This window comes from Erpetoichthys calabaricus, chromosome 9 (assembly GCF_900747795.2).
Source record: "Erpetoichthys calabaricus chromosome 9, fErpCal1.3, whole genome shotgun sequence".
Lineage (NCBI taxonomy): Eukaryota > Metazoa > Chordata > Cladistia > Polypteriformes > Polypteridae > Erpetoichthys > Erpetoichthys calabaricus.
In genome coordinates, this window is record NC_041402.2 from 195626885 (window position 1) to 195641988 (window position 15104).

Here is a 15104-nt window from a genome sequence, read left to right on the forward strand (position 1 = left end):
CTTTACACAGTGGATGTGTCAGACGTGTGTGTTAGGGGGGTGTCTTTTAGAGCGAGGGGCTCTTCTTCACTCAACACCCTTCATCCACCACACCTTTTACAGCCTTAATCACTGGGGAAACGGACCCACCATAGAGTCTGAGGAAAGGCTCACCAACATCTAGATAAGAACATGAGACCCCCCTCCATGGTAAGAAGTAAGACGTGCGTTAACCCAAAGGCTTCGGGGTCCAAGCAGCTGACGCGCTTCATTCAGATGCCGGTGCCCCCTGTTGGTTAGAAGGAGTAACACAATCGTCACCTCTTCAGCACGTGGGGGGGGTCTCATTTATAAAGTCTGCATACCCATAAGAAGGGGCTTGAAATGTGTGTATGGCGCTTCCCAAGAGAACGTCAGGATTTGTAAAAGAACTCTTGAGGGGGCTTGGGAGGAGAATCGCGCGTCGATATACGGCAGCTCTGACCCTGGTCTTGGAACGCCAGAGGAACTGGAGAAGAACGAGCCTGTGCAACGTTTAGGAGAAGCTGACAAATCACGACTCACACGTATTAGAATTCATATCACCGAGTTGCCATTGTAATGTGTGATGACGTGACTACCATGTGACACCTCCAAAGTGACGACACACAGACTGTCCCTTTAAAGAGGGCCGATGCTGCATATTTACACTGAAGAACATTTTTGCTTAAACAGTTTACGTCAGTCACCTGTTGTCACTTCTCAGGTCCCTGGCTGACATGAACATCTCAGCTGAGCTTCACTCCGTCATGCCCGCTTCGCTGGACGCCATGAACTGACCTATGAGGGGCTACCTGTAGTTTTCCTTTGATGTTGGTGTGCATAAATAAAACAGAACATAAAAGGGAAACTTACAGACGTGTTTGCTTCTCTTAACATAATGGGAGCAATGGACAGCACTCATCCACTTTAATGAAAGAATAAGTGCCAGTGTGTCTTCCAGTGTGTCTGCCAGTCACTACAATAAATGGCGCATCATAAACCTTTTAACTAATAAAATGCATTGCATTCTTTGCTCCAACAGATGGCACATCATAAACATTTTAGTAATGAAATACATTGCAGTTGTCGTTCCAACAGATGGTGCTACAGAAACATTAACACTGCTGTTACAAATCCCATACCAAATGTCATATAACAGAGACATCCACGTTGCATGGTGCCCCGCACATGTTAACACTGAGGTGTGCGTTGATTACTTTGATTTCAGCCCACCTTACAAGGGAAGCACAACTAATATTGCAATAAAGGCAAATTGCAGGAATGGCACGGCTTTTGTTGACTGTGAGCAGTGACAGTCCATTAAATTACAAGTCATCTGTGATGCCAAGACTGGCAAACGTTGCGGTGCCCTGAGTTAACCCGTGATTCCTTTATTTTGAGGTAGACGTGGCAGTGCTGTCTGCGGTGGTTGGCTGCCTAGTTGGTAAGGTGACTGGCTGAGCCCTCAGTGTGTCATGTGGCCTGTGCTATTCATTTAACAACAATCATGTGCCAGGTGACGGTGGCTACCCGATCAGACGCTGATGCCCTGCACCCTTCCCGGACCCCCAGAACACAGAGGAGAGCCTCTATAATGCCACACAGTATGCGGCACTCTTTTCGTTACGGAGCCCAGCCAGATGCTGTGGGCGTGCAGTGGGCGGGGTCTCTATGTGTCAGGTGGGAGGCTGCTCTACAAGCCAATGAACAGCGATTGCATATGTATGAGGTTGATTAGCATACTCCATCTATGGACATTTCCTATGCGCATATTTACAAGCTGCTTGTGACTTATAAAGGGTGAAGTGTGTAGAAATGCACAAACTGTACGGCCGCTTTTATAAATCCAATTATTTTTGGTGTCCGCGTTTTCCTGTTTTTTTTTTTTCATGCACATTTTCACAATCGAATCCAAGCAAAGTTTAATAAATGAGGCCCTCGGGCCTCAACACTGAATTCAACAGGTGACATTGTGACAAAGGGTGCAGTTAAATGATTAAAAGTGTCATCTCAGTGCCACTGATGTTCTAACACCCCTTCACTGAACTCGGCGCTGGACAACAAACTTCAGCTTCAAAATGTAAACTGCACAAAAACGGGAACTGCAGTGACACGTCTGACACCACATGTCACCTTAATGAGGGGGCTTCCATAAGAGAAGGAAGAGCACAGCAAAGCAAATGAAAGGGACAGGACACTGGAGTGGTGGGAATGAGCAGACCTGAGGGGCATCAGGCCTGTGTAACGTGTCAGACGGCCCCCCATACCCGAGAGTGCCATCTGGGGTGGCCTGAATGACAACACACTTGGCAACTGAAGATTAGACTGTCCTTCAAAGAAATGAAAGCCTGAGGACCAAATGGGCTCAAACGCTCCGTCTGTCCTGAGCGGTGACAGACATTTTGTATCCAAGAAGGACAAATCAGTCATTCAGCTTCATGTGCAGTGAATCTCTACCAAGAAGGGCTGGCAGGGACTCAGGGGTGGGCATCCTACTCCTGTGGTGGCCTCTGCTTAGACCTCTTGTTTGTGGTGAACGCGTCCCATCTCGTCTTCTTTTAGGCAGGAATTGAAGATTTCCACGTCGCTAATAACGAGAAACGCCAGAAACACCCAACGCCGTGAGACCCCCCAGGTATGCATGTGCACATAATGACAAGGGGCCAAATCTGACAAGAAAAAGAGCCCATTTGAGCCCACCAGCAATAAGGCAGGAGACAACACAAGATGGAGGGGCGACCATCCAGACAGCTTAGCTGATCACTCGTAGAGAAGGCAAATCCCAAACCCTGAAATTCCTCTCCTTGTCGCTGCCTCTGAACATGAGAGGTGCCCAGGTGTCCCAATGCCAGTCTACTTGCTGTCCCCAAGCCCTTCTGGCAGACCCCTCAGTCCACATGCCTACTGCTGAGCGTCCTCATCTGTTGGCTGTGTTTTGATGTCCGTGGCACAGCACTTGGTTGTGACGTGAGATCTTCACAGTTTGCTTTTGAGATGACAGTGGGGGCTCACACACCATTCACAGAAAATGAAATGCCACACCTCGTACATATAAGGGTCACTGTGGCACACCCCACCCCTCCATATGAAGATGTAACAAATCGACTTCTCATCTGTGGTCACATGGAGTCACGTGGGGTGCAAGGCTAGAATGAACCCTGGACGTGGTGCCAGTCCATTGCAGGGCATACAGCACACGCAGACAGGTAGCAGGTGCAGGATTTGAACTCCAGATCCACCAGGCGCCGATGCCAACTATTGCAGCACCACGCTGATTGTAAGTTTGCAGATGTGTTCAGATGTGCCCATCTTCTTGACCTGCTGAGTCCCACACTGTGCCACCAAGAATGGGGAGGAAGGTGCAACAGCAAGCTATGTGGAGACCCCCACGTAGAAGTGGAAAAGGATGAAGAAGAAGAAGCCCTTGCAGTGGAGGAAACTGAGAGTAAGGAGGGTCTCAGCCACTCTTAAGACATTTCAGAGGTTTGGTGTTGAACCCTCTACAAAGGTAGCCCACCTGGATTTCATTTAGGCATTTCTACGATTAACTTGTCCACCTGTAAAGAAGAATCTCAACAGGCTCAAGGGCCCAACGTGGACACTTGCCATTGCTGATTTACTCAGAGAGACCCCCATCATCTTTGTCGTGTCTCCCTGGCCCTGGGGTCATTTGAGGACACCTCGCTGTCATTTGGGGGTTCTGTCCGGCGTGAGGCCCGCTGCCCCCTGGCCACTCAGCCCGCTCTCTGGGCTCATTTCTGTCATCTTAAGAAAAGGGCCACAGCTCGATTGGACCTCTTAAGGCCACTTGACTGCTTCAGGAGGTCCTCAGTGCCGAAGCTTGGCTTGTCGTCAGGTGGTGCATTGGGCTCACATCTTTGACTTACTGAAGACGCGTCACCAGATAGTTGGGGGCTGCTATGTGTGAAGCTCAGCTTCAAGGATTGAGTTTGACTTTAGACTGTTGAGAGCTTCTTCTAATGCATGGCGTGAGATTTTGGGGTCTTCGCTAAGCGTCTACCCCAACTCACGGGTAGCTCACTCAGCGGGTACCCCTTATTTCCAATTTCACTTCACTTTCTGGGGTGGCCTGTGTGGAAACGGGGAACTCAAGATGGTTGCCAGGTCTTATGTAAGGGGGTCTGGTTGGGAGGTCTCCCTGCTTGAGGCATCTGCAGTCAACTTATTTCTCCTAATCTTCCATTTATTGACTCACAGTGTTACCCCACCTGGAACTCTCACTTGAAGTCTGTGCCATCTTACAGTCCCCCTGGAACTGGCAGAGGGAGTTATGGAAGAAGGTGTTGTGAGGCTCTTGTAGCCTGACGGTGCATTTAGATAGATAGATAGATAGATAGATAGATAGATAGATAGATAGATAGATAGATAGATAGATAGATAGATAGATACTTTATTAATCCCCAAGGGGAAATCCACAATTTCACATTTCAAATTCACATTTGTGACTTTGTCATCAGGACCACCGCCATGTCACATAGCTTTAGTTCAGATTGCTTCACAGATCGTTCACACCTGATAGCTGAGCACTCTCAGCCCTGTCACGTGACCCCAATACCACCACTCCACTGCTGGTCATCCTGCCCACCTTCACTGCCACTTCATTCAGGGCTTACAGTTAATCGAGTTGTGGTGGCCGTCACCTCGGTCGTCAGTCTGCAAATCCATGAAGGCCACCTGCAGGTGACATTACGTGGCCATCATTATGTGGCCACTGCCGTATGAAGTGGCACGTTAGTCTCACAAGTCGCACATCTTAGTACTGTTAGCCTGTCCACCCCAAAAGAAAACCCAAATTTTTGTGTCTCGATAGTCAGAATTAAAAAGTTGAAAGATCAATTAGACTACGAAACAGCAGGGTGAATGCCAGCCGTACTTTATTTCAAAACAGCCAAAATGTAATGTGATGAGTACACGATGAGCTTCTCCTCGCCCAGATTTAGATGTCTTTGGCACAGATGTACGCTGTCTGCATCCCACAGTTGACGTCATTCCAGCCGCCTTGGGCTGCAAAAGAACACAAGAAAAGGAGTGAGGGGTACAACGGAAAGAACAGCAAATCAGGGCAGCGAGTGGCAGTCTGCACTTCCAGAATCCTACGCTATAAACCATAAATGGGTCAAATACACTCTCACCATTCCTCCGAAAAAAACAGATAAGCTGCCGTCCTGCTGGCAGGCCCACCTCAGCCCCATTAACTGAGCGAGGGGTGATCTGCCAGTCAGGTGTAGTGAGGAGTGCTGACACCATCAGCCGCCATTATGTCTAAGAGACTGCGGGGAGGAAAAGGTGTCTCAGAACAGAATGGTGCCCACCATTCAGGACCCACTTCCCTTTTATTTTGAGAAAATCGCACAGAATTGTGGGTTACAGGACAGTGTGACGAGAGTCCCAGCCGACAAGTGGTCACCGTGGCTGCAGGGAGCACTAAGAGTCTGTCATGGGACTGGGGCCTGGAGAAGCCCGTCTGCAGGTAGACAGGTGATTATTGTAGCTGGTGAGACAGTGAAGGACTGGCAAGAAGTCAGCTGGGTGTTACGCATGACGGTCACCTCCATGGTATTTATGGGTCTCTGATGTGACCGCCTGACCCCTTCCAGCTCTGCACTTGGCACGCCGACTACCTCAGAATGTTTGTACGGACGGGTCTTTCCAGTTTTGCTTCGTAGTCTGCCTTTATTGGACGTATCGTCACCCACTGCGCTGTCCTGATCGACGCTCACTCAGCTCTGAGCCCCCATCTCCTCAGGTCCATTCGTGGAGCTCCATCTCTGGTCTTGTTCAGGTCTCACTGAGCGACTCGACTTTTTCTCCTGCACGTCAATGCATTTGACTCTCATCTTATTCATCGTGTACTCCTCCTCTTCCTCAGTCACCTCAGGCTGTTCATCGACTCCGCTGTCCATCCATGTTGTTCTTCACACTCAGTGTGTAACTTTGTCGTGGAATTGAAAGCCGCTGCTTCACGACTGCTTTGTGAAGTTCCATGTGACGTTGTATTCTGTGCATGGCATTAAATAAAATAAAGATTGATTGATTGATTGATTGATTGATTGATTGATTGATTGATGAGTTGTGACTCGGTTTATTTTCAAGGCTGTTGTCGCTTTGAGTGAGATGACTATGGTAGTCTTGTGTGGATGGACTTCTGGGTCTCCATCTTTCAAAAGTCCAAAAAAAGGCTGCGCTCAGATCACCCAGGGATCTGTCGGCCTCCCTGAGAAGAACTGGGGACAGTGGGTCACACGTTGACCTTGTCAGGTGATTGGTGGGGTTTGTTTGTTTTTTTTTTTATTTATCCGGTTTTTGCACACAGCGGACCTTCTGCATGTTCTTATGTTTTGGAGAAGTTGGGGTGGCTCGCTGATTTTGTCTCCCTGAACTTTTTGGATTATTAAAGAGGCATCTGACCGTGTGCTACCTGTGGTATCTGCTGGGAATGCGAGTAACGAGATTTGTGTTTGGATGTCAGTGGCTTTCCTCCGGTGGTCTCTGGTTTTCCATGCAAGTTGTGCGAGTTGCCAGTGCTAAACCGGCCCTGATATTTGTGTGTGTGTTTGTTCGCTCCATGATGGACTGGCATCTTCTCCTGATGCTGTTCCTGTCTTGTGCCCAAAGCGTCCTGGAATAGACACCAGCATCCTTGTGACCCTGCTCAGGATAACTGGGTTTAAAGATGGATATGTGGTGCTAAATGTATTCAGTGTTGGCTCCACCATGTCTGTGCCTTCCCCTCTCCTCTCCTCTCCACTCCTTGTGACTTTCATGGTCCACCCAAGGACTAGTGAACGTCTGGATTGAGGACCCGAGGGTTACACCTCAGCTGCTTCTGGATGGCGTTACCCCATTGACCTCATCACACGGAGATCTTCAGTACACACTGCAGTGGTTCACAGCTGACGTCAGGTCCTCCTGTGGTCCATGATGGCTCATTGCCCCCTGGCAGGGTGGTCTGTGTACCTCAGGGTGGTGGTGATCCTGACTCATGAGATGGTGCAATGGCAGCAGTTTTATGGATATGGACGCAGACCCTGGTGGGGCAGCAGATTCCTAAGGTGCACTCAGCTCTGCTCTTGAGATCTTCTGAGCGACTGTAAGAACGAGATTGAGAACAAGTGTCTGAAACGTGGCTCTGGCGTGGGATTGACGACCAAAAGGAGTCACTGGAGTTTCTTTGGACGTGTAGTTTGGATGCCCCCCAGTTGAGTGGTGCAAGTCGCTGGGAGAAGACCTAATCAGTCAGGAGCAGGCTGCCCCCTTGGGAGGTGCCGTGGATGCGACTGCTGCTCTATTTTTACTTGAGACATCCAGTGTGAAGACTCCACAGCCTCGTTATGGTGGCACACGTGCTCTTGAGGGAGCTGGAGGGTGTTGCTCTTTTATGGCCGAGATGGTTTCATTCATGAATTCATTTTCAAAAGCCCACTTTATCCTGGGGGAAAATTTCTAGGGTCTGCTAACCCATCGCAAAGGTGCACTCACTGCTAAGGGGTAAATTTAAAGGGTAAAAACCTCACATAGAGAGCGACCAGCCTGGAGCTGAGGCACAGCAGTGGTGACAATGGCACCGACCACCCATCTATCATCAGCAGACCTGCTTAATCCAGTTGAGGAGCAACTTGGGGGCACGGTGTCAGAGCTCACCTGGGCAGCATTGGGCACAAAGCCGACACCAGACCTGGACAGGGAGCCATGGCCCACTCATGTCCTCCCATGGCCACCGGCTGCCACTCAAAAGCTAAACTTAGTTAGATGTTATAAGATGAAGGGAGAATCTTATTTATCGTTGGTTTATTTCTAATTGGATGAGAAATGTATTTTTAAATGGAGTAAAAGCTGATGATGTCTCCCATATAAAGCCCCCCAGACTGACAGCCTCATGTCTGCACCCTCCTGGTTTGGATGTCCTAACGAGCAGCTCTGTAGGCCACCATCCTGCTCTGCTGAATGAATCGTCCCCACTGATTCTTGGACTTGCACTTCACCCTCACAGTCTTCCTGGATATGGGGATCTCTAGGACAGTCTCTCATGTTCTCACCACACACACATCCAGAAGAAACAGTCAGTGGGGACTTCTAGAGTGCACCCCAGGGTGCTTCACAGACCACCAGCCACTAACACGAGGCCACTGTCCAGCAAGCCTCTCCGGCCACAGGCTACCCAGGGTCTGGCGTCCAACCCAAATATGGGAGCAGACCATCTGAACGCATCAGGTTCGTCCCCCCTTTATATTACCTGAGTCGTTGATGCGGAAGCACCTCTCCGTACCCCCGGCATTGTTGGGTTCACCTGGATTCCAGTTGGTGTAATCCCACTTGGACCCGTCCGTCCACAGCCATGTTGAATCCTGGAAAGTACAAGCACTGCAGTAAGCCGCGTCCTCATTCCTGTCCCACCCACCCTCCTGGATGGACTACAAGCCCCTTGGGACCCCCAGAGACATAGAAGGGAGGTCATATCTTACCCGCACGCAGTTGGAGCCCCCAAACCAGGTGACAGGGCCAGAGGAGTCCTTGCTCTTAATCAGGCTGGTGATGAACTGATTGACGTCACTGCTGTGCACTGAGGCCAGGTGTCCTCCAAGGCTGATGCAGTGCAGCTAAGGGGGTGACAGAGGGGGTCCGCGTTAGGCAGCCAGAAAACCCAGCGGCGTGTTGTCGTCATTCGTGCCTGGCAGTCGTTGTGTTTTAGGGACGTCACCAGACCGCCTCCGCCAGTGTCTGCGTGTTACGAGACTGGTGTTGTGGTTTGTCGTTTTTAAATACGTTGTGACGGCCGATGGTCGTTTGTAAATACATCAGAAATACGTTTGGAATTTGGGGGGCCGGTTTTTGTTTCTTAAATTGAAAACTTTGCTACTTCAAAGCAGACGTATTCAGTAAATTGTAAAGGCTTTTCAATTCGCTTATGGACCCCCAGTACCCTTCACTTCACTTCAGACCACCATTAAGATGTGCCATGAATGTGAAGAGACTGAAAAACACCAAACTTATCCTTTAACCCCCAAAGCCACTTCTAAGCTACTGTTGGCAATTGGGGGGTCCGGTGGTACTTTAATAAAAAAGATGTAAAGACAGGACAGGAAGCAACTGGTATGGCAAGCAGAAGGGGGCGCTACTGGGAAGAGACACGACCAGGCGAGGTCTGAAGAGTAGAAGGGCAGGCTGTGGCAGGGGGACACGTCCCCGTCATGTCAGCCTGCCACCAAGGGAGACACCAGAGGGGGAGCTCTAGAGCTTCTGCTCATCAGACAAGCCAAGTCTCAAATAGGAAGGAAGTCCTTAATAAAGCTGAACTTCCAACATTCCCAAGGCTGACCATGGAGTGATCATTAAATGCACGCCCACCTCACTCTCACTTCATCTTGTTGGGGCTGATCGTCACTTGTGCCCAGTCATTGTCACAGCTGATGCTGCGTTCGGTCACCTGGTCACGTGACTTGCTCACTGGTCCTCACGTGTTGTCTTGACCTTCACGGCTCCAAAAACAATCATGAAAAATCAAGGAAAAGCCCAAGGAAGACTGAAAGGCCATTCCTTTGAAGGTGAAACGTGAAGTGATGAAGCGTCGGTGAACGGCCTGATTAAATGGCATTTAATGGGGGACGGTGGCTTACTTGGGTTTGATTTGCCGACTGATGTTATGATATCCCTGTAATCTGAGATGGATAAGGATGATGGATGAGAGAGTCAAAGACGGATGATCCACAGTGCAAAGTAAAATGAAGGTGACGATCAAATGAACAGCAGAACTTGAGAAAATAAAAAGGTGGAAACTGCCAGAGACGATCAAAGACGCCCCCGACGATGTGTATGAACGCTGAACGCTCCCAAAACCGAACTCGTCACCAAAATCCACCCCACGCCGGCGTCAGGACGGGACTTTACCTCAGCGTCAATCCAGGCCTTCTTCGTAGGGAAGAACTGGTAACATCGGTCCGAGAAGCTCATCCATCCCTGTTCACAGGAGCCTTGGCAGAAGGACACGTCTGCAAAGTCAATGCTGTCGGTTAATGGAGGCCAATCGACTTTCTTACGCTTCTGCACATCTTCTTTTGACGTGGGTCCACCTTGAATGCCCACTGATGTTACTGGATGGCTCAGCGAGGGTCTCATCCCTGGCCCAAGTGTGTTGTTCTTTCATTTAATCTTCTTGTTGTTTGCTAAATATTATTTTCTAAATATTGTTATCAGCAAGAGTGAAAGGGAAGGTCTACAGGACGGTAGTGAGACCAGCTGTGTTATATGGGCTGGTGACGGTGGCACAGGAGACAGAGCTGGAGGTGGCAGAGTTAAAGATGCTAAGATCTGCATTGGGTGTGGATTAGAAATGAGGACATTAGAGGGTCAGCTCTGGTGGGATGGGTGGGAGACAAAGTCAGAGAGGCGAGATGGCATTGGTTTGGAGAGAGAAGGGTGCTAAGGATAGAGCTGCCAGGGAAGAGGAGAAGAGGAAGGCCTAAGAGAAGGTTAATGGATGTGCTGAGGTGGTGGGTGTGACAGAGGAAGATGATGAGGACAGGAAGAGATGGAACAAGATGATCCACTGTGGTGACCCCTAATGGGAGCAGCCGAAAGAAGAAGTAGAAGAAGAAGAAGAAGAAGAAGAAGAAGAAGAAGAAGTGTTCTTCTGTTTGAGTCACCAACGGCTGCTGTTGGCTTTTTTCCCCCTGCCTTGTGTTTATTTGTGGTCTTCTTGTTGTTTTTGTCATCTATGAATTGTTATTTTTCATTTTAGCTTTGCGCCACCCCCAACCCCTACCATAACCTGTGGGGGAGGAGCGAAAGCTTCAGATTCGTCAAAAATTTCGATCTCTGGTTTTCAACAGATTTCGATGTTTTAGGGTCCCCTGATATCTCGATGATGGGTGTGTGTGTCTGTCTGTCTGTCTGCTTTCATTTTTGAGCCGAATTGTGCATGAGGAAGAGACCCTCTAGAGGACCCTCAGACACCGTAATTCTGCAGTTCTTCTCGTCAGTTACTATCGTGATGACCTTTTTTAGCACCAGAGTGATAAATAATTACTGAAACGTTAAGAGAGAAGTTCAGATAACTTGGTTCTGAGGGCACAAAGCCTCCTGACGCTCACACCTTAACTTTTAGATGTTATTTCTACTACACTTGTGTGTTATTTGTCAGGCCGGTGTGCTAGGGGGTCCGGGCCCTCCCTGTGATGTACATTTTAATACGCGCCACCATGGCTGAGGTCATCAATCGACCAGTCGCCCTGCTATGACTTACCATGTCTCCTCTACCCCCTAAAGTGACCTCAGACCTCTGACCCTCATTGCCGGGACCACTAGAAATACTTTATTTAGATGCTTGTCAGTCCGAGACTCACCTGCAGAGGCGCCGTGGACCATCGACAATCCAACCAGGAGCAAAGCCAGCATTGCGGCCATTGTGGTCAAGTATCTAGAAAAGAGAACGCACAAGTTGAGTCACCAAGCGTGGCAGCCAGCGTCACGAAGACCAGAGAGATGACAGTGAAGAGAGCTGCCGAACGGGTCAGGCGACACGTGGCCACCTCTTCATCGCTGATGGGCTGCGTTTCATGACAGTCACTTCTTCAAGGACCGGAGGCCCGAGTGTTACTAGACCACCACTGAAGTCTGTGCCCCCCATCCCTCTGAGCCATCTGATTGGTCAGTTTGGCTTTGGTGACATGACAAAAGATGAAAGAGCCGCCTCAAAAACAGTGACGGAGTCTGAGAAGCAGTAGATGGACCACCGGCAAAGAGACATTGAGACCCATGAGGAGATACCGAGGAGAGGCGCTGGAAGGGCAGGAGACACCAAATGTTTTTTTAATGATTCTGCTTCCTGTAGTGTGGCCACTAAACCCTGATGGCTGCCATGTCATGATGGCGTCCCACCAGGTCACTCTATGGCAGACAGTTATCAAGATACAGGCTGAGGCTGTCATGTGTGTGACCACCCTTCTACAACGTGGCATGGTCGGAGGCAGCACATCATGGCGTTGGCCTCACATCGATGCCAGTCTCGGACAATTCTCGTTTTTTGGATTTTTTTAGGGCAGTTTTTCACAATGTTGGTAATGTCACACATATCCTCAAAGTGCTCACAACGTGTGCCCACCTGCTCACACACACTCACACACACACACACACATACACTGGCTGTGTTCCTGTAAAAGAAATACACAGCCACCATTAAAGAGGAATTGCACAGATAGGACAACTGAATTTAAACAACTGTGGCACTTCTAAGTAATAATAATAACTGATAACAGACTCGCTGCCCAGCTTGAGCTCCTCTGCAGAGCCCCTCGCCCCCCTTCGGCGGGCACCTTTACCTGATGTGTTTATTAACGCAGTTTCAATTTGGGGGTTTGTGATGGAATAAGCCATCAATACGACTTCTGTGTTGTCTTGTAGTTCATTTGTAGTCCTGATGGCTTTTCTGGCGCATGTCTGTCAATCAGACACTCAGTACAAATGCCAGTGTGCCCCCCTTACCCATTCTTACGGTGCATAAGTACAAATGCTGAAGCCAAATATCCGGGTCTCAGCTTTGAACAGAGTAAGAGAGGAGCGCTGTGAGTCTTCTGTTGCAGATTTCTTTTGGATGTAATCACCGGACAGCGGGGGTTCAGGGCGGACAGGAGAGCGTTGCACATCCCTCAGAGTAACGACTGGATCCCCTGCATGTGTCCCGAACACTTACTGCCATGTCCCAAACTGAGGAGTCTCGCCCAAGCCACTATTTTCCACGCAGTCCGACTTTAAAATGAGCCCAGCTGTGCGCGAGACCGCCTGATCTGGCAGCTCAGTGGAACTGACGAACGCGCCGCGGTCACGTGAACGCTCGCAGGCGCGGGAACGAAGGCGGCAGGTTTTCGCGGGAGGGCGCACGAAGAGACTGCACTGTCGTGCACGTGCGGTGGGGAGGCGGGGCGTCAGCGGGCAGGCGGGCGGCCGGGCGGCTGAAGCGGAGCGCGTCGCACCGTCACCGGGGTTCGGGATAGGAGATCTAAAGCTCCGGGGTCCGCTCCGAAAGTGCCATGAAGTGTGACGTTGAAAAGTGAAGACGAGCGATGGTGACGACTGATTGGGCTTTTTAGAGGGGTGTTTAGCGTATCGTAGCCCCGTTGGGACTTTCCTTTGGAGTTGGTGCTTGGCACAGAATCGCGAACTGTTGTAATTATTGGTGTTGTTTTCTAAGACGGCGTTCGTTTAGCATTTGTACTCAAGTTAAGCTGAATTCAGGAGTCTGCCTCTTCTTGCCGTTCCTCTGCTCCCGGTCCCGATAGCTGCCTTGGCAGTGATGCCCATCAGAGACGCTTGATCAACCGTATGAGCGATCGGGTGAGTGCCCAGCCCAGCCAGCGTCAGAATATCAGGACTTCGGATTGGTCAGAGCAGAACTGACGTGACGGCTCATCAAATGTGCCAGCTGTGCCAAGGAGCGACACCAACAGCGTGCACTGTGCAGTATCTCCATCCGTCTTCCTAACCTGCTTTATCCCGGGCAGGATCATGGGGCAGCTGGAGCCAATCCCAGAAAGCGCTGGTCGGAAAGCAGGAAGACCACGTGGGTAGGACAGCAAACCATCATAGGGTGAGCAGAGAGGCGCGCGCGTGCGCACACGCATACACGGACCAGTTTAGCGGTGCCAGCTCACCTAACCTGCTCATCTTTGGATTGCGGGAACATCGGGAGCCCAAAAACGGGTCTGCTTACTGCGGGGCATCAGGGCGACCACTGCACCACCGTGCTGCCCCAGTGCAGTGTCTGCATGGAGAACTTAAATCACATCTGAAATGTGCGACAAACAAGGATTTTTTTGCCATTGCAGCTGACCTCATTCTCTGCTTTGTGGGTACGAAACACACATAGTTGGTCCTTGCAGGAGGCGACACTGGCACGAGGTCCTCTTAGTTGTAATTAGGCCATTCTGGAGGGTCTTTACTTGGTCCCTCTCCTTAGAGCAGCGTGCCACCCGTCTCCAGACCGAAACACAGCGCTCCAACAATCCTTAAAAAATTACCTGGGATTTCAGTAACCCTCCTCACCCAGAAGAGCAGAGAGGACCTGTTGATGATGATGATGTGACGTCGAGTTGCCCTTCATGTTCATCATTTGACCAGCGTGTCTCAGCACCGAAATTCAAGCCTGTCACCTCTGCTCGCAGTTTGAAGTTTTGAACCCCAATGTTTACACCTCTTCATGTGACACAGTGACTGGCACACATTGGCATGTTGATGACTGTTGGTCCTGCTGCTGGACCATCGCTTCTGCCCTATGGTCGTGGCCTTTTAAGACCCTGCCCTTGTCCTGCAGCGCCCCCTTTATCCCCCACTGTACCTTGTGCCATACACGGCGATGTGACACGTCACGAAAAGTCCTATGAAAAGCTAAGGATGATGATGATGATGATGATGATGATGTGGCAATTAGCGGCACCCGCCGTGCACATCAACAGCTCCACTTCTCTGACAGCTGAGTGAAGTTTATGAAAACCGGCGGTCCTTACCTGTGTCGCCCGCCTGGCACTGCCACGGTGGATGTGCTTTCTCAGCTCAGTCTGGGGTCTCCGGCTCTCTGGGAGCTTTTTATTGCATAGAAGACGTGAGGGGCTCATGACGTTGGTTTGCTTCTTCTCATGTGTCAAGTGTCAATATGCACATCCTGGAGGTGCTCAGTAAATCAACACTTCATAGGGTGGATTTCATTTCATTTTTTAAATTTTGAGTCAGCACAGCCCTGTTGTTAAACTCCAAAATAATCCAAGCTTTTGTTTCGTGTTGTGTGCTCAGTTTTTAGCGCTGCATATTCACACACCAGAAGAAAGAAAGCAAAGTTTTTTCTGTCAAACCCTTCATCAGGCCACCAGTAAATTATTTCAACAAACCCACCTAACCTAACGTGTCTGGGCATCTCGGAATTCAGCAACATAACCAAACTGGCACTGCACCCCCACACTCAAAGGCCGCATTCGCTTCAGCAACTTCAGCCATTTTGTCACTCGGTCAGTCAGTCGATTTCTAACCTGTCAGTCCGGCTAGCACAGGGCACAAGGCAGGAACAAACCCCGGGCACGGTGCCAGTCCATCACAGGGCG

General features: G+C 49.9%; 2 protein-coding genes across 3 annotated transcripts in view; both read right to left on the minus strand.

Annotated features, from left to right (window-relative positions):
• Nucleotides 1-15104, minus strand: part of LOC114657054 (lactose-binding lectin l-2-like) — a 561576-nt gene that overhangs the window by 25397 nt on the left and 521075 nt on the right. The gene's annotated exons all lie outside the window — the stretch shown is intronic.
• On the minus strand, nucleotides 4879-11511 carry LOC114657714 (ladderlectin-like). The gene is made up of 5 exons (XM_028809593.2): nucleotides 11361-11511; nucleotides 9907-10007; nucleotides 8484-8618; nucleotides 8255-8366; nucleotides 4879-5025 (listed from the first exon to the last, which is right to left on the minus strand). The coding sequence occupies exons 1-5, from the start codon at nucleotides 11419-11421 to the stop codon at nucleotides 4958-4960; spliced, it is 477 nt and encodes a 158-aa protein (XP_028665426.2). The 5' UTR covers nucleotides 11422-11511; the 3' UTR covers nucleotides 4879-4957.

Excerpts from the sequence above, each read along its gene's own strand:
- LOC114657714 (XM_028809593.2), bottom strand. The coding sequence starts at position 11,421 with ATGGCCGCAATGCTGGCTTTGCTCCTGGTTGGATTGTCGATGGTCCAC. Across the intron at positions 10,008-11,360 it reads GGTCCACGGCGCCTCTGCAG|ACGTGTCCTTCTGCCAAGGC; the intron begins GTGAGTCTCGGA and ends TTGACTTTGCAG. Across the intron at positions 8,619-9,906 it reads AGGCCTGGATTGACGCTGAG|CTGCACTGCATCAGCCTTGG; the intron begins GTAAAGTCCCGT and ends TCACCCCCTTAG.